Source organism: Mchenga conophoros, linkage group LG6 (genome assembly GCF_057382185.1).
Source record: "Mchenga conophoros isolate Kocher_MC1m ecotype Shallow Benthic linkage group LG6, M_conophoros_male_GT1.1, whole genome shotgun sequence".
In the NCBI taxonomy this organism is placed as follows: domain Eukaryota; kingdom Metazoa; phylum Chordata; class Actinopteri; order Cichliformes; family Cichlidae; genus Mchenga; species Mchenga conophoros.
The window spans coordinates 36,609,742-36,628,340 of record NC_140531.1 but is presented as its reverse complement, the minus strand read 5'-3'; the positions used below and the strand labels follow the sequence as shown (position 1 = coordinate 36,628,340).

Genomic DNA, 18,599 nt, shown 5'->3' with positions numbered 1-18,599 from the left:
GACAAGCCAAGCAAAGCACTGCTTTTACTTCTCTTTGTAGTGAAAATCGATTCTCACAGTTTACATCCCCCTATCCCTCTGCCTCCTCAATTCCTCCCTAACTCCCCCCAAACTACAATCTTATCTCCACCTGTCCTTTCTAATCTCTGCTTCTTTTAAACAGGCTTCCTTCTCCACAGTTGAAATGGAACAGCCTTCTATTGTATACATTACAAAGAAACATTTTATGTCCCTCTGGTGTGCAACCTAATGTACAGTTTTGGAGACCTGGCTTTGCTTTAAGGTTGCTGTGTTTTTGCTCTATTTTGTGGCTGACCTCCCTTTTTTTGGTGTTTTGTGAGATTTCACTGAGCTGCAATATCAGCTCTGTGACACCCGCTATAAACACTCTAATCTTTTCATAAATCTACTGTGATTGGTTTTTGTAGGCTGTGCTTGATGGACACTTGCATTTAATAACAGCTCTTTATCTGTATTTCACTGCAAGCGATATAGCATTCAAGGCTGAAAAATGTAATACACATATGAAATAGTTCTTTGTTTGAAATCTTCATGTGCATTTTCCCCCAGAAAGAGGATTTCATCTGTGGAATTCATTCAGTTATATCCCCAGCTTGGAACAATAGGATAACTTCCTACCTCTTTTTCTTCCAATCCAGATGAAAGGATCAATATTTCAAAGATAGAGAATCACCAAACAGGGAAGACAACAAATTCTAAAATCTGAAATAAATAATATCTTCTTAGAAAACTCTATTGTGCTTCATGTACTTGCATTGACTTTATATTTCCCATCAGTTTCTTTGAATAATAGAGCTTCATCGGGACAAAGAATAGTGAAAATTCGTTCTTTTATATACAGGTCAATGGATACGGTCATGCTTCTGCTGCAATGCATCAGTTTATCTGAAAGAGGAGCATTTCTCTGCAGATACTTTATATCTCAGGGTTGATTGAATCAAACATGAGCAGAAGCAAAGAAGTGCCTGCTCTTGTGCAAAGAAACATCTGTTACAAGCATTTTTTCTGACTATTTTAATCTTCCTCAAGAGTCAAGAATCTTCCTCCAGAGTTGTTAAGTAATACTATTATCCCAAAGCAAACAGACTTCCATCTTACTTTGAATGTAGCATGAGCATACTTGGCAACTGAAGAAGTAGTATTCAAAATGGTTTACTTAAGCATTTATGACTAGTATTAATATTTTTTAAAATTATCACCACAGCAAATTCTCATTGTGTGAAAGTATGTTTTTATAACAAAAACTTGTTGAGAATGTGTCTTCAATGAAGCGTTTTTGGCAAAAATCCTGCAGATGAGTTTTTAACAGTGGAACTGGCCATGGTACATCAAAATTGTGACTGTTATATTTTATCACTGAATCATCTTCATTGAGGCAATACGATGATTGTGCAAATTTAATGTTGATAGCCGGATTAGAGCTCATTATTTATTTGATTTCATATTTAAATTTATAATAATGTCATAGTACATGTTTTTTTTTTTTAATTTTATTTATTTTTTAATGTAAAACCCTAATCAGTTAAGAACGCAACACCTATAGTATTCAAGTATAAATGTGCGGTAAAGTAAAATTGCAAATATTTATTTCTCATTCATAGTTGTTCACTCAGAGGTAAAAGAGAAACTCAAAAGAATGACAGGGTATATATGTGTTGTCCTCAATTAAATATACTTTGTTACATATCTGCAATGAACTTTACTGGTTTCCTAATAAGGTGCATGAGACACATGGTGGCACTTTAAACTATATGGTTACCAGTTGTCCATCAGTCTGTCTGTGTATGGCATTATTCATGGCAGTGGACCCAGTGGGCATCAACCTGCCCTATTTCCATGGTTAGAGAGTTACCCAGGAGCAGATGGAGGAATCAAAGGCCATATTACACACACATTGCAATTATACTCACATACATATACACAGACACAGCAAGGTTTACATTATTTACAGATGCCCAGTAAGCATTAATTCATCTGGTTTTGCCAGCTTATTCATTATTTATCAAGCCATCTAACAGCACAACAATACATAAACAACCAACACACAAACACACATACATGCACATACACTGAACAAAAATATAAACGCAACACTTTTGTTTTTGCTCCCATTCCCCATGGGATGGACGTAGAGACCTAAAATTCATTCCAGATACACAATATAACCATCCCTCCCAAACAGTGGTCACAAATCAGTCCAAATGTGTGGTAGTGGGCACATCTGCTATATTGAGATAATCCATCCCACCTCACAGGTGTGCCACATCAGGATGCTGATCTGACATCATGAGTAGTGCACAGGTGTACCTCAGACTGCCCACAACAAAAGGCCACCCTGGAATGTGCAGTTTTTTGCGCTATTGGGGGTCTGGGGACCCAGAACCGGTCAGTATCTGGTGTGACCACCATTTGCCTCATGCAGTGCAACACATCGTCGCATGGAGTCTATCAGATTGTCAATTGTGGCCTGTGGAATGTTGGTCCACTCCACTTCAATGGCTGTGCGAGGTTGTTGGATATTCGTGGGAACTGGTACACGCTGTCGTATACGCCGGTCAAGCACATCCCGAACATGCTCAATGGGTGACATGTCCGGTGAGTATGCTGGCCATGCAAGAACTGGGACATTCTCAGCTGCCATCTGCCCTGAACAATGTGAACCATGATTCATCCGTGAAGCGCACACCTCTCCAACGTGCCAGATGCCATCGAATGTGAGCATTTGCCCACACAAGTCTGTTACGGCGACGAGCTGGAGTCAGGTCAAGGCCCCGATGAGGACGACGGGCATGCAGTTGAGCGTCCCTGAGACGGTTTCTGACAGTTTGTGCAGAAATTGTTTGGTTGTGCAAACCAATTGTTCCAGCAGCTGTCTGGGTGGCTGGTCTCAGACGATCTTGGAGGTGAACCTGCTGGATGTGGAGGTCCTGGGCTGGTGTGGTTACACGAGGTCTGCGGTTGTGAGGCCGGTTGGATGTGCTGCCATATTCTCTGAAACGCCTGTAGAGACGGCTTATGGTTGAGAAATGAACATTCAATGCACGGGCGACAGATCTGGTTGACATTCCTGCTGTCAGCATGCCAATTGCACGCTCCCTCATTGCTTGTGGCATCTGTGGCATTTTGCTGTGAGACAAAACTGCACATTCCAGGGTGGCCTTTTGTTGTGGGCAGTCTGAGGTACACCTGTGCACTACTCATGATGTCAGATCAGCATCCTGATGTGGCACACCTGTGAGGTGGGATGGATTATCTCAATATAGCAGATGTGCCCACTACCACACATTTGGACTGATTTGTGACCACTGTTTGGGAGGGATGGTTATATTGTGTATCTGGAATGAATTTTAGGTCTCTACGTCCATCCCATGGGGAATGGGAGCAAAAACAAAAGTGTTGCGTTTATATTTTTGTTCAGTGTACATGCACATACATGCACACTATACATATTTACATAACATAAACTACAATAACTATAAAATAGTTTTAAAAGAAAAGAAATTTGTAGTCATGTAACTATGTGACGAGTTCTTCAGAGATTCCATGTGGAAGCTGCTTGGTTCTGATTCTCCATATGGAAGCTCAAGATCTAAAATGCATTAAAATGTTTTTAGTGTGCGCTGTTTGAGACTTCATATTAACAATAGAATTAGAATAGGAGTCTAGTGTATGAGATTTACTGTACCACCATGTAGTTATCATGAGGAAACCTCATGTCTTGTCACAGGGCTGACTCTGGGAAGTGACAGGGTGTCAGCTTGGCTTTTTTGGTTGAGTGCCCTGGCTGTGTGGTAGGGCCAGAAGGCAGGAGGTTTGTGTGTTTTTGTGCAAGAGTAGGTGTATGAGATGGGGAACAGGAGGAAACACTTGACTGAGTGTAGAGCAAACACTGAAGGAGCAAAATATGAGATGTGACAGAAAATCTACTCAAACCACAGAAGTGTCAATTTAAGAGTTGTGGGTTTAACATTAAAAAGAGTGAAGAATGTCAGAGAAAGGGAGGATTGTGCCTTGTTGAGCTAAATGGTGTGTGTATGGGTGTGTGTTTGTGGGTATAAAATGTAGGACACAAAAATAAGAATGGATGCTTTAAGTCAAGCTTTTCTCTCAGGGTACCACTTCAAATGATATCCATAAAATGAAGAAGACAAACACAGGTATTGTATTGTGTTGTGCAGGAAGTGTTTAAAGGAGTGGCAACCAGCTAATGTTAGGTGGCTAATTAAGTATTCAGGCTGGCAAATGTTGTCTGGGATCGAAATATGCAGTCAAAAATAACTAAATCTGTCTGTTGAGCACTCGAATTATATTTTTCCATATGCCTTAGCTTGTTGACTAGTTAGGAAGACATGATGACATTGTTAATCAGCTCTAATTTAATATAATGATGCTTTGGGGTAATAAGTGTTTGAGGTGACAAAACAATTTTAAAAATTGTCAAGTAATAATATATTCTTAGGCTGAGTCACCATTATGAAACCTTCTAACCTCTGTTTTAGAGGTTATTTCTCCTATTTCTGGTGACAAATATAAGCAGCAATTTAGCATAGCATAGAAGAGCAGAGTTCTTTAAAGAGAAAATAGCTGAAGACGAAATTAAAATATCTTACAATATTTGATCTTTATTGTTGTTTTCAAAAACAACAAACTGAAAACTGACAGTGTTTGACACTGTAGATAAGTTTTACCTTGAAAACCTTCTACAGGAATTTCTAGAGAGGCACTCTATACTGCCTTTAGTTAGGATATGGTTAGCATTTTCAGCATGTCAATCTTTAATTTTTCCCCCTTGACTGAGTTTGACACTGTGGGAATAATAGTTTGAAATTCAACTTCACAGTTTTAAAGAAGTACAAAAGATGCATAAAGAAAGATGAAATACCTTCAATATAAAAAAGCCTAAAAGACATGCCTCAAGTTTCACAAAGTAAGACAGCATTATAAGCCCAAAACACATATAACGCTGGGCAAGGGAGGTATGGAAAGAAAGTGACAAATAGATGAGAAAACGTTTTTATTTAATCAAGGAATGCTATTGCTTCATTTTCAAGTATAAGTTGGAAAAGATTCACGTAATCAATCTTTTGGGATAAATATTTAGCACATTTGCACCGACCTGCATGCAGCCTGTTGCTATTACCCCTGTTTTTTTCCCCATTCTGTTATTTTTCATTATTTTGGATTGGGATTAATGAAGTATTCTGATTCTAATAAGAGATAAGAACCATTATTAGAAGACCAACACCTTTTTGTAATCCTGTTATTAGGGTAGGCAATAAACCTCAAGGTTGTTTTCAGTAAAAGTAATCATCCTCTCAAACTGAACTAACAGCAGTGGCTTCTATGTGCCACTGGCTGCGAGATGAGTGTTTGTTGCAGGCAGTGTGCTGCTGTACAACTTGTCTTAAAAAAACCCTCATCCTCTTTCAACTGTCTTCAGATATTCTCGGCACTTCACAACACACACAGACTCACCACATCAATAATCTGTAGCAAAGTGAGGCCGAGTTCGACCACAATGGGTGCAGAGTCGTTTTGGACTGGTCTCTCAAGTCGATTGTAGTTTACCATCAGATCACGATACAGCTTTCTCTGGTACACTCCACCATGACAAACTGCAGGGAATAAATTGAGAATTATAACCAAAATGAAGCAAGATAGTCACTCACTTTTTAACTTGTACAGATTTGCCCTATGGTAAAAGAGGAAAATGAACTAGCAAAGGAAACCAAAGGAACAATGGTGCAAGGAACTGATCAATTTAAATTCTGCTGTGCACATCCTTTTTCTTTTTCACTCAATCCAGTAACTTTATAAAACAATCAAACAGTTACTCCACCCATATTAAATCTAATCAGCACTGTTATTGCAGTTACAACCAACATTGTTCATGCAGTGTCAAATTCTGCAATAAATACTGATTAAGTCGCACTAAGGTGAATGTGATGAGCACATTAAATCATTGAACTTTAATTGTGTTGACTGTGTTTCCCTTTTTTCTCTCCTGTATTCATTATGCCTCATCAAGAGGTTTACACTGAACAATTACAAGTATTACAGCACAGTCCCTCAAGCAAAAGCAAGCCCAGGCAGCCACGAGGGTATCGCACATCCACAATGCTAAAATTCTTTTTTATCAGTGCTGCTGTCGTAATTTGAAATATAATTACTTTGAGTGGCGGTCAAAGCAGTGACTTTAACCAAGTTGCTGTTAAGGCCCTTTCACAGCAGGCAGGGTGAGCAGGGTAAGCAGAGTGATGATGGATGGTCAAATCGATGGAGCTGTCATGTCACACAGCTGTTGAGTCCACATTTCAAACAGTTTTTGTGTTCAAGTGTGACTCTGGTGGTTGCAGCTCTAAGTGTGTATCTGTTAGTGTAACCAGACAAAAACAAAAAACCCACTATTGTTATCAAACTAGTCTTTACAGTCAAAGCTTAAACTGAAGTAAACCTGTGTTGAACATTATTATATACTTGTTAGAATTTTTAATCTGAATCTCACAGTTCAGCTGTATTATTTAGAATATGTGAATATTTTGTGCTATAATGCCTTGCAGTGTTGCTTTTGAAAAAGACAGCAACTGATATAAATATAGAACAAGGGGGGATTTACACAATCAAGGCTCTGGTAAAACGAATGGAAGAGAGCCATAACTTTAGGTTCAGTGAACACCAAGACATAAAAATCTGATGAAAAAACTTCAATAATGTTTGGTGACTTTGGATTATGTCACAATGACATAAATTATACAGAGTACCAATATAATTACTGTTTCGGGCTCCTACCATAGCATTTGAATAAATGCCATGCAACATACAATGAAAATCCTGACTGTGTTCTTCCTATATTAACATGTAGAAATGTGTGCGCAACACAGATGTGAACATCAAGTGTATACCTTCTTCTGCAGAACAACAACACTGGCTTCCCATTTCAGCTGTTTTAAAGCTTCTGATTGGCTCTTTTGAGTTATTGGTGGAAGAATATATGGACTTCATATATTTTATTTTAGGATTCCTGGTTGGTTGCATATCTCTCACAGTCTCTCTGAGTTCCCCAAAACCTTAGAGCAGCAGCTTCTCTCATTAAAGGATGACATTAGATAATTTTCTAAACTTCTCTACTTCAGTGTCATTTTCAGTCACAGTTGAAAAGGTCTCAGTCTGCCTCTCCCCAGTGATCCATGTCCAAATTAGATGTTGTCTTAACATATTCCAGCAATTACCAAGTGACAGCCAAGACGTGAGTGCACCGACAATGACTGAGTGAATGACTAATTAGCTAATGAGGCAAAAATAAACAAAGGCATCTAGCTGTTCATTTGTGAGTGAGGGTGTTGGCGAGTGATAGGCCACTCCTAAATCTTGGGGTGACAGGAAATCTGCATAATGGCTGAAAGTGGCAGCCAGCAAAAATGTTGAGAGTCAGTAAAATGAAGTGAGCCAAGAAAAAAACAAGCTGAACAGTAAAGAGACCTGTCAAAGAGCCACTACAAATAATATACATCTCTAAATGGGTGTCAACATGGCAATTAATGAAATCTGTCTTGCTATAAACCTTCACAATAAGACAGAAATATCATGCGTATGTGTATGTGTGTACTTGCGATGTGTTATTGTACAGCAAACTTAAGAAAGCAGACTTCAGAAAAATAATGAAATGGTAATAGCTGCATGCCATCTACAAATTTAGAACATTTAGGACTGTTGCTTCTCCTTCAAGGAATGGGCATCCTGCAAACATGAAATCTCCACAACAAAACTATAGGTTCATATTTACATTATAAGAAAAACCCTGAAAAATGTTGTGTTAAAAAGCAACAAAGATCCTGAACATAGCACGAGCTAAATTGTGTGTTATAATTGGCTATAGTTTATTTAGCTGTAGCTGTTTGTAATTGTTTCTGTTTCCTGCACAACTGTAGTGAGAGCTTAGTTTGCACTAGCAGCAAAAAATCTTGTTCTCAGTGCCTGTTGGTCTGCCGTTTACCACCAATTCTGTTCATAATATTTATGGACAGAATTTCTAGGAACAGCTAAGGGTGGAGAGTTTGGTAGAGCTGCTACTCCTCCACATCAAAAGGAGCCATTTAAGGTGGTTTGAGCATCGGACCAAGATGCCTCCTAGGCACTTTCTAGGTAAAGTGTTTCAGTCATGTAATGGAGATCTAATCTCTCCAGAACACACTAGAGAGATTACTAGGCTGACTGGTTGACTAAAATACAAATAATGCTCACTTTAAGTTATGAAATGCCTCTTTGTTGTCCTTCTTTTTCTTCAAATACACAACTGCACATACAGTAAAACCTATAGTAAGATCTTAGAAATGCTTGATGTTGTACATGTGTTAATTATTGTAATCTAATAATGTTTACACTCTTTCTAGTGTTGCTGCAGCATACAAATCTAATTAATTATGTTAATTCTTAACATAGGGAGAATTAAAAGGCAGCAGTTTTCAAGGAGCGTAAAACGTCTATGTTGTATATTAACCTCCCTGAACTGCTACAAAGCTTTAGCTGAAGATTCAAAAAAGTCATGTTGTTCATTTTTCTCTATGGTAACTTCATAATTCCTTAAATATGTTTTTTTTAGTATCTTTACAGAATTACATTTTTAGATCTGATGTTTACTTCTATTATCACGATAAATCCAAAAATACAGTCCAAAAAAGTCGATCATTACCCACTGAGAGAACAATGCCAAAAAACACTTTGGAAAGAATATTAACTTAAAATAAGAAATATTTTAGGTTAGTTTTGCTTTTAAAAGCAAAAGCTAGGGAAATATTTTCTCATGCTCTGTGGGTGGTCTTATCCTCAATTTTTTTTTTTACACAAATAGCTACATCCTCAAAATATTCATCTTACCCTCAGGTCCTGCCACTGACATACAGGATTCTGCCCCAGTTTTCCATCGTCAAGTCATACTTCCATCACCCAGATTGCAACTGTAGCTCTTTTTCAGTTTTAATTAATTAATTCTGAACTGAATGATACAGATGCACAGGACATACCAGTACAGTGTAGTTAACGGCAATGAAAATATTTTTTTTCTTTTTTATTGTCTGGATTCTACAGCAGTAGACAGAAAGACAATTTAGTTTATAAGTGGTTCACCCTTGAAGTTGTATGCTGCCTTTAAAATACTACACATACTGGCATCTGTACTGTTGTCATTCTTCTTGGCAAAGAAAACAAATCATAATCTCTCAGTTACACACAAACCTGATGCATGTTGGACATTATTCATTTTCATGTACTTAAAATTAGGCTTAAAGTAACACAGCTGACAGTAGAACTGCTGGATCTACCTTATGAATGTAATATCTACATATTACATTCATAAGGTGGAAATCCAGCAATTAAGTACAGCATGTCATTTCCTAAAGTTTGCCCCAAAATCTATTCCTGTCATTGTGTCCAAAATCTTGTAATTGCCATAGCTGAACTGAAAACCACATATTCTTCGCTCCTTAAACGACACTAAAAACTTTGTTTTACAAACTGAAAATATATTGGGGGAAAAATGAAACTATACTTCCTGAAGCAAATTCTTATCTGGGTTTCTCATCTTACTGTACACCATATTGCTTTTGCCAGCCAAAGGGAAACCCTAACAGCTTTTGGCTTCCAGCAATAAAAGGGACACTTGAGGACAGCAGGCCAAAGACGGGCTTGAGCAGAGGAGAGTCAATCTTTAATGCCTGCAAAAGGTAGGTTGGTTTACACAGAGTAGTAAAAAGTGAAATTCACAGGACAATGAATAAAAGACCATTGTACCACTTTAAGTGTGACCGTCAGCGAGATTGCAATGAAAACAATCTGTTGTCAGTGTTTACAACAACCGACAGGGAAAATTGAACCTTGTTTAAAAAGCTGATAGCTGGTGGAATAAAGGCCCTCATACCAACTATCAGTGGTCCTTCTTGTGAGGTATGAGCTCTGCCCAGAAAATTGTCACTCGCATTTTGAGCCCTGACTTCTAAAACTTGTGCTCCCAAACTGCATTTCCATGTTATCAGACATTACATTTGTTTTTGGCATTGTACAAATAGGTTTGTATTCAATATATCTTTGTTCAAGTGGTTGCCTTTCTTCTGTCAGTTCTTGTCAGGCGACCAGTCACATATTAAATAGGGTGTTACTTGTCACTTCTGTGTAACCCAGAAAATAGACAATTAAATGTGGTTACTTTGTGAAAGTAAAAGGGTTTTCCTGCACCGAACAGTAAGTAAATACAAAACTAAGCAGTGAATAAAAAACAAAACCTAAAACTCATTAAAGTGAAAAATTATGCTTCCACATATTACTCTCCTACATCAAAGTTTTTTTTCCCTTTGAGTGGAATTTGTGGACCTTTGGAATTCTGTTGTAGTGATATTACACTTCCCTGCTAATGTATCTGAGCACTTACTTTAGTGGTATTGGGTCAATGTTGCCTCACAACAAGAAGGTCTTGGGTTCAAATCCACAGACTGGCTAGGGCCTTTCTGTGTGGACTTATGTGTTCCTCTGCAGCTTCCTCCAACAGTCCAAAGACATGTTTGGAGTTAGGCTAATTGGTGATTCTGAATTGGCTGTAGATGCAAGTATGAATATTTTCTGTTTTACTGTGTTAGCTACCTGATGAGGGTGTATCCTTCCTCTTGTACTTAACCATGAACTGGGTAAGTAGAAAATTTATGGAAGGATTTTATTATTTCCCAGAAGCATATTTTTGGTATAACTAAATATCTACATATCTAGCATATAACACATATGTAGATCAAACACAAACAGTTTTTCCTTGTTGGGTGTTTTATTTAATTTTACTTCAGTGTTTATTGTAGAAATACACATTAATATTGTACATTTTGCTGTGTGTGTTATTATAGTTTTCCTCTTAAATACTCCTACAGAGTTAGGATCACAACTGCAAGCACATGAAGGAATGTACATGAAAGCAGATACCATTCAACTAAAGAACAGATATCATGACAATTACCACACCACAAAGACAGATTAAATATTGATTAGTCTTGGCGAGTCTGAACATCGAGGAAGGCTGGCCAAGTTTAAAATCGAATCACATTAAAGCAGATGGTTTGCAAACATCTGCAAAAGATCAATACATATCCAGAATTTGAAAAGCAAGAAAGACAGCCCAACTGTGTCTGAGTGTTACAAGTAAGTTTCCTTGAGAATATGAAGTCACTTTGCTGGGAAGTGGAAATATGTTTTTAAGGAGGTTTTGCCATTGCTCTAGTCAATACAGAAACATGATTTAATAATTCCAAAAAAAAGTTGTCTCATACTTTTTTTTTTGTAAGCAACATTGATTTGTGCATTGGATCTGCATTATTTATTATAAGAAATGTTCTTTAACCTCCTAAGACCCGAACTCTTCCATGGCATGCATTTTTAATTTCTCTTTGATATTTGGGCTGATGACCCGATGAATGTAAAAACAAAGAATTAGAAGATTTTTTCTTTTTACCTAATTTTTCTTTCTAAGAAAAATGAGAGCCACATATGAGGATATTCGTTTAAAATTTCGATAGAACGGTAGCAGTATAATGTCCTCGTAAGTGGATATCAGGCGCTTGTAGAGCAAAATTGAGTATTTTGGTCTAAATAACCCAAAATGTGATGTTCACATATGTGGACGCCAGGTCCTAGGAGGTCAAAGCTGCATCAATTTTTTTCTAGCCACTTGGTGATGGTGTAACAACCTGTAAATAAAACAGACAAACTTTCAAAATAAAACTAATGAGGGATTTAAATGTTATCATCCAGGACCAACATTTTTCATTTGGCGTGGTGTGTGACCACCAACAGTTTACTTTGTATTCTGATCCCCAGTAAGTCCAGAGGGAAATGTCTCATGGCCTGCTAACTATTCCACTATGGTCAGCATCTAGGTACCACTCTTTTTTTTTTTTTTTTAATTTAACAGCGCTAATCAACCTAGAAACAGGTTTGATGCTGCTGCTGTATACTGTAGATATACTAGAATTGAAATGAAGTAGTATTTTTTTCTTTTATTTATTTTTTTTACTTTTTAATAGTTTTTTATATCTTATGTATGTTTATTGTTTAATTCTAATGTACAGCACTTTGTGTAAGCTGTGGTTATTTTAAAGTATTTCATAAATAAAGATGGTATGGTATGGTAGTTAAACCCAACTCAAAAAGGAAAGATGTGGGCTGAAGAATAAACTGAAAATTGCAAAATTCAGACAAATACTCAGTTTTCAGCAGCCATTAACATTTGTCTGAGTCACTCTGAACACAGGCCCATGAGTCATCCCAGTTTTGTTTTCAGTCTTAATCATTTATATCTAACTATTCAAAGAGAAATTGTCCTTTGAACTGTTTTCATCATGGCCGACTCTGAATCAGCTGCATATGCCTAAATGTTGTCAAACACAACAACAAAAATGGCTACCCATTTAGGGTGTATACATAGATTTTTCAGAATAATAAGCAATCATGCTACACTGTCTCATTAGCAGCCTTAATTTTATGGTAAGTCCACTGCAAATAATCATGTTCAGTGAGCTATGAAAGGACTAGATCCTGGCCATATTTTACAGACTATACTGAGAGTAACTACTGTATGATCTGAAAGGACTGTGTGACTCAGTGTTGCTGGTAGAAATGCACATTATTAAGAAAAAAAACAACAACAACTCAATGATGCTCATTCATTGGGAATAAGTGCCAGTATCAATGAATAAGCATCTTTTCATTTCAGGACAGCTTAAATCCCCCTTCAATTATGACCAACGTTTTGTGCAGCATTGTAGAGCTCAGAAGACAAATCCCTTAATTCATTGAGTAATGAAAAGGGTTTGATGCACTACACTCGAGACAATTTCCTTGAAGATTCACAGACTCATCTCGTGAACAACATTTAACTTCACACTTGTCTCTTAGAAACTGCTCTTGAACATTCTCCAGGAAATGCCCCTCCTCCAGCCACTTTATTATACAGAATGTATGTTTGCCTGCTTTTGTAATAGCAATGTGGCTTCTTAGAGCTGCAAGCAACCTGTTGGGAGAAGCTGAGAGGACACATAAGCATACAGCACCCTCCTTACTTGAAGTCCTACCATGTTGGGATATTAATCTTGGAGCAATTAAAACGTAAAGAAATCACTTTTTGAAACTGGCTGTTCAACACCCCCCTCCACCTCCGCACCCTCTCAACAGCATCAAAATAAAAAAAAGACTACTGCACAAAGACAGAATAAAACGAGGGATTCAGACATAGACTTTTAACCTCGTCTGAGGGTTCTCTTGCTCAGTTCCACTGTCGCGCATTTAACAATCCTTTAATTGCAGATTACACTGAAGGGATGAATGGCCCCATGAAATTCGTGCATCACCGCCGGGACGCCCTCCTTATTGTGGGCCAGCTGTCGCCACTCTATTAAAGAAGGTTCACTCACTATCGTGTACGCGCAGACACATGCAGCCACTGAGCCATGCGCTGCAAGCATGGAAATCCAGTAATACAGCACTTTTAACCGTGGCAATCTTTAGGGATTCACTCTTTGCGCATATAATAATATACCGCAAATATATAGCCACACGACTGATATTACCACGCTGACTTAACATTATAATCAAGCATTATTATTATTATTTTTATAAAAGTCTCTACAGTATGTACAACTCATGTGCTTGGCTTTTTTAAACACACTGGATACAAATCTCATGACCGATAAACATCCGAAGTAATCCGAAGTCTGTCTTAAAACATGTCAATCCATTGCTCCTCTCTCGGTCTTTTTGGCCATCTTTTCACGCACGCATACAGAATATAGACTGAAGGCTCCGGTGACCCACCTTGACAGCAGAATGTTGCCCACAGGTAAACTCCAACCAGTACAAAACCAGTGCGTTTCCGAGGCTCCATGGTCGCGGCGGAGCACAACTCTTTCTGTAGCCGCTGGAGATGTCAAACTTTGAGGGAGTGCAGCTTTGTCAGACTGCTGGTGCTGCTCTCTCTCGCTCTGTTTCTCTCTCGCTCTCTCTCTCTCTTTCCCCTTGCCGGATGCTGGAGGAGACGCGCGGGCACGCACGCACACACCCAACGTGTCTTTTTGCGTTTGGGTCTGTTCAAAAGTCACATCGAATTCAGCTCTCTTGTACTCTTTCTGCTGCTCTCACGCGTATTTTTATATCAAACGTCTCGAGCCTGACCCTCGCGCGTTTCCGGTCGATTGCGCGTGCGGTGACGATGACAGCCACCTGTCCGCTAGCTGCTGCTGCGCAATACTTCGTCAAGGTTTGTCCCCTCCAGTCATTTCAGGCTCATCCTCATCTTCTTTATGGATGATGACTAAGGAACCGATGAACGCATAATCTCAACATGCACACATTTCCAAAAGAGGACAGCACGCCCCCACCCAACTTTTAAAAAAAACTTTTTACACACTTTTTTTTGGTAATTGATTGACTAAGCGGCTTAGCGTGATTTCACACCCAGTGTAATAAAAGATCTCCTCCTGCATGCCACAGGGATCTAAAACAACTGAGAAACAAATAAACAAAAGAGCACACATTGAGCAGAGAGCCAAATCTTCTCCTTTTGTCACACTTCCTACAGCTCCTCCTTATTTCTTCTAACACACTGCTCCTTTGCCAGGAACCTGCCACTGAGAAAGTAATACTTTTAGATTGCACCTATGTCGCTGCTGTTTTTATTATTATTACTGTGCGTATTTCATGGCAGGGGAAAGCTTAAATATTCTAATTTAATTGTGAGATTCTTGGTAATACTAGTTCTTCACTGTGCAATACTTTTTGTTTATAGAGTGTTACCAAATAAATGCCAAATAAACAGCTTTAAATGCTTTAAGCTTTAAGTTTAATATAGATCTTTCTAGTTATGTAGCTCTCAATGTGATTCAGTCTATATTCAGTCTATATATCTGTATCCATAAAGTTCTGTCTAGCTCCAAATGGCCATGCCTACACCATCTTTACCCTTTCATTGTCATAGGTCTCAAATTGTCCTCCATAGCACAAGTAGGTGCAAGGTCATATTAGCATAGCGTTCTACATCACAATACAACACATGTCTGAGGGACCCCTTTGAAGTAATCTGTGAAATGACAAAAAGAAGACAGTGAAATTTGAGTTGGAAATAAAGGTAATGAGAGGCAAAGTTGACTTTGAGCTTTGATGCATTAAAAATAATAAGACTACAAACATGTGTACATGAATGAAAACCCAGAAACCTTTTGAAAATTGAATTTCACAGTAAAACAGACATGGCTCAGATCATGTGGAATCATGTGGCTTTTGTTCCCCTATGACTTACTCTGAAATTGTCAGTAATAATTTCAAAGAATATGCAGACTTGTTAGCATTGTTTCAAGGTACAATGAATAATGCAATCTGAGGGTTAGGTTTTAGACCGCAACCACCTGAAAATCATCTTAGACTTGTACTTCAAGCTTGGAGGAGGATCATTGGTCAATAAAACCACCACAAACCATCCTCTGTAGAGTAATTATTGATGTCTGTTCTAGGCTACTGTTCTCGTGCAAAATCATGGACCCCATGAAGAAGGACAGGGACCAAAAAATTTACTCCATTTGTTTTTTCAAGGTTATTACACATCTATTACAACATATTTTTGGATGATTCTGGTCTGTAGATTCTGTTAACTCCTCACACATGGAGCCATGCTGAGTCTTTAAGACATTCTTTAAAAAGGTATCTCAGCACCTACCAAAAGTTACTTGGCTTTCATTGTTCACTGCTCATTTAGATTTGTTCTAGTGAGTGTCAGTGTTAGGTCTCTCAGTTATACCTTCTTGCACATTACTCTTTTTTAGATTGGAAGAATAAGGTTCTCCCTGTTTTACCAATCAATGTTAATTTAAAAATAATAATAATAATTTTAGTGTTAGTCACTAACCAACATTTTATACCAAGAACATCATCCATGGCATGTCTTTGCAGCAGTGGTGCAGATGATGAATTAGGTTAGATGAACACAGTTTCATTTCAGCATGCACCACTGGTTATGTCTTTAATCAGCATGGCAGCTGTCCAGTCAGGTAAGTCTGGTGCATGTGGCCAATTGTTAAAGCATATTCCATCACGTAATTACTTCTAACGAGGCAGTTGCCTGAGCTTCAGTGTGGTGCTGTCAGTAGGGAGAATAACATCTTCAGGGCACAGGCAGCACACCTTGCATGGCACGACTGTTGTGTTGGGTTGCATGTGCGTGCACTTTGTGTTGCAGCTTGCGTGCAGCATTGCCACCCTGTATAGAGACCTTTCAAGTTGTTGTTTGGTTTGGTGTGATGCACATATGATTGGTTTCCACATCAGTTAGCTTAGTCATTTATGCTACCCCTGCGTTCACTATATTATAGTTCTTTCTTTCCTATTCTTTTCTTCTTAGTCACCCTTTCACCCACCCTCATGTCCTCCAATTTTTTTCATTCTTTTTCCCGCTGCTAATCTGCTATTCCCACTCAATCCCTCTTTAAGCGTGATGTTGTCTTTTTTTCCTAAACAAACTGCAGTCTCTGTCTTCTTCCTCTCTGCTTCCGCTTGTCTCTGTTTTGTACTCTTGAAGCACTGAATGTGAACATCAGATACAGTGATATCCTCAGACCATTACAAGAGAGCCTGCAGCGTTTTTCTTGCTCTCACTATTTACCACACTCTCTCACTGGATTGCCTTATCCACAGTGTAAAAAAATTCCCTTCTTCCCATGCCTCCCCATCGTCGCTTTCTGTCTCCCTAAGGCTTCAATCTGGACACAGTTCTGTGCATATATGATGAGTGCTATCAACTCAAATTAAACACAGGTCCCTTTGGCTGAGCCTGGAGGGTTTGTTACTGGTACTCTGCTCCTATTTGTGTGCTATTCTGTTTCTTTAAAATGCATTGCACTGTAAATAATCAGGTTGCACTGAAGACACAACACATACTGAATACAATCCTGCATGTGTCTTATAGCTTTAGCAGCTAAAAGTCTGGATATTTACCTCAAGAGCTGGTTCACGAGTTTATTTATACAACTGTTTCGTAACACGATCAACATATTTGCTTAAAACGACCAGTGGTCCCATTGTTGTTTTCTCATTTTTTTAATTGCACCTTAATAAACCATAAAATCTTTTCCATCCAGGATTAGGAAAATGTTTTGTTATATCTTATGTACCCGGTAAAAAAAAATGTCATAATTACTTCTTAAAGTTACATTTTGACCTTTTTCAAGTTTAATAGACCTTAAATAATAGAGACAGCAAACATGTTAGCAAATACTTGTGTATATTTAGCAGGTCTGGAAAAACATTAATTTGCAATTCCTGTGCTCACTCTCCTTCTCACTCTGTTTTGTTCTTCACTAACTCCCAAGGAAAATATCCTATTTGTTGCCCGGAGTGGAAGAGATTAGGTTTTTTTTGTTTGTTTGTTTTCCTTCTTTGTTACAGTTGGAAATGTGGTTTAGAAAGGGCAAATTCACATGTAGAAGAAACTTTAATTACACCTAACCTAACTGCTCCTTGGCGACAAAAAATGAACTGAAAGTTGCTGAAATACTCTACAAAGGACATGCGATGAATATGAGTTATCTTTACATCACTTCTCACTAAATACTTTTAGAAATTAAATATATTAATTTTTGTATAAATGACTTTCACACACAGACAATCTCTTTTACGAATGTAGCATTTTAGCATGACCTTTTCCATATCTAGTACTGATTTATTTAACAGTGAGTAAATGTACCTCTGTGTCATGGTCTACTCCTTGTCATGTCTCTGTGTCTGTCTCCATGTTCTTCTCCCTCTCTGTCATCCTTTATCTTCCCCAGTCTGTTGTGTGTTTCCATGTTTGTATACCCCTGTCTTGGTGTCAAGCCTGTGTGTCCTTGTCTGACTCTTGGTCTGCATGTTACTTCCTGTTTTATTTTGGCAGTCCTTTGTGTCATGTGCATTGTGTTCAGTTTTTGCTTCCCCTGTCTCCTTATGCCTGATTTGTCCTGCGTATGTTTCCATGTGTCTCCACTTAAATCACCCTCATGTGTATATATTGTGTCAGTTACTCCATGTATCCATGTGTCCAGTTCTTAGTGTTTTGTTTAGTTAGTAAAGTGTCTCTTTTTGCCTTTTGTAATCTTGTTGGTTTTTCTCCCAGCCTAAATAAACGGCTTGCTTTTTGTTAAGTCCACTCCTGTCTCTACGCTTCTGCTTTTGAACCCTCTCTCCAACACGATCTGCACACACAGATCATGACACCTCTGTGTGAAGTCCATAACTAATAGCAACCTATTCACCTTCTCACAGCTAACCCCTCTTGAGAAACCTACCTCGTTGCCATGATTTTTCTATAAATTTCTTCACTTTCATATCTCAGTGAGCAGAAAACAGCAAATGCCCTTCACTCAGACTGTCAGTTTTCATGACAGAAGACATGAAAGGTAAAGGTCACGTCGAAATAGGTCTGTGTTTTCTTTGAAAGGTAGGATCACACCTTTAAATGAAGAGGCTGAGGAGTGCAATAGAGTATGTTTTGCAGTCCTTACAAGCTTTTCGTAGTGCTGTAAGTGCTA

General features: G+C 38.3%; 1 protein-coding gene across 1 annotated transcript in view; it reads right to left on the bottom strand.

Annotated features, from left to right (window-relative positions):
* The window catches only part of LOC146573212 (neuronal acetylcholine receptor subunit alpha-7-like), a 47,431-nt gene extending 33,272 nt beyond the window's left edge, over window positions 1-14,159 (bottom strand). Inside the window, exons 1-2 of the mRNA XM_085277871.1 lie at window positions 13,861-14,159; window positions 5,497-5,636 (exon numbers count right to left, since the gene is read on the bottom strand). Of these exons, the coding sequence (XP_085133997.1) occupies window positions 5,497-5,636; window positions 13,861-13,930 (210 nt within the window). The 5' untranslated portion in view covers window positions 13,931-14,159. The remainder of the gene's footprint in view (window positions 1-5,496; window positions 5,637-13,860) is intronic.
* Between the last annotated feature and the right edge of the window lie 4,440 nt (window positions 14,160-18,599).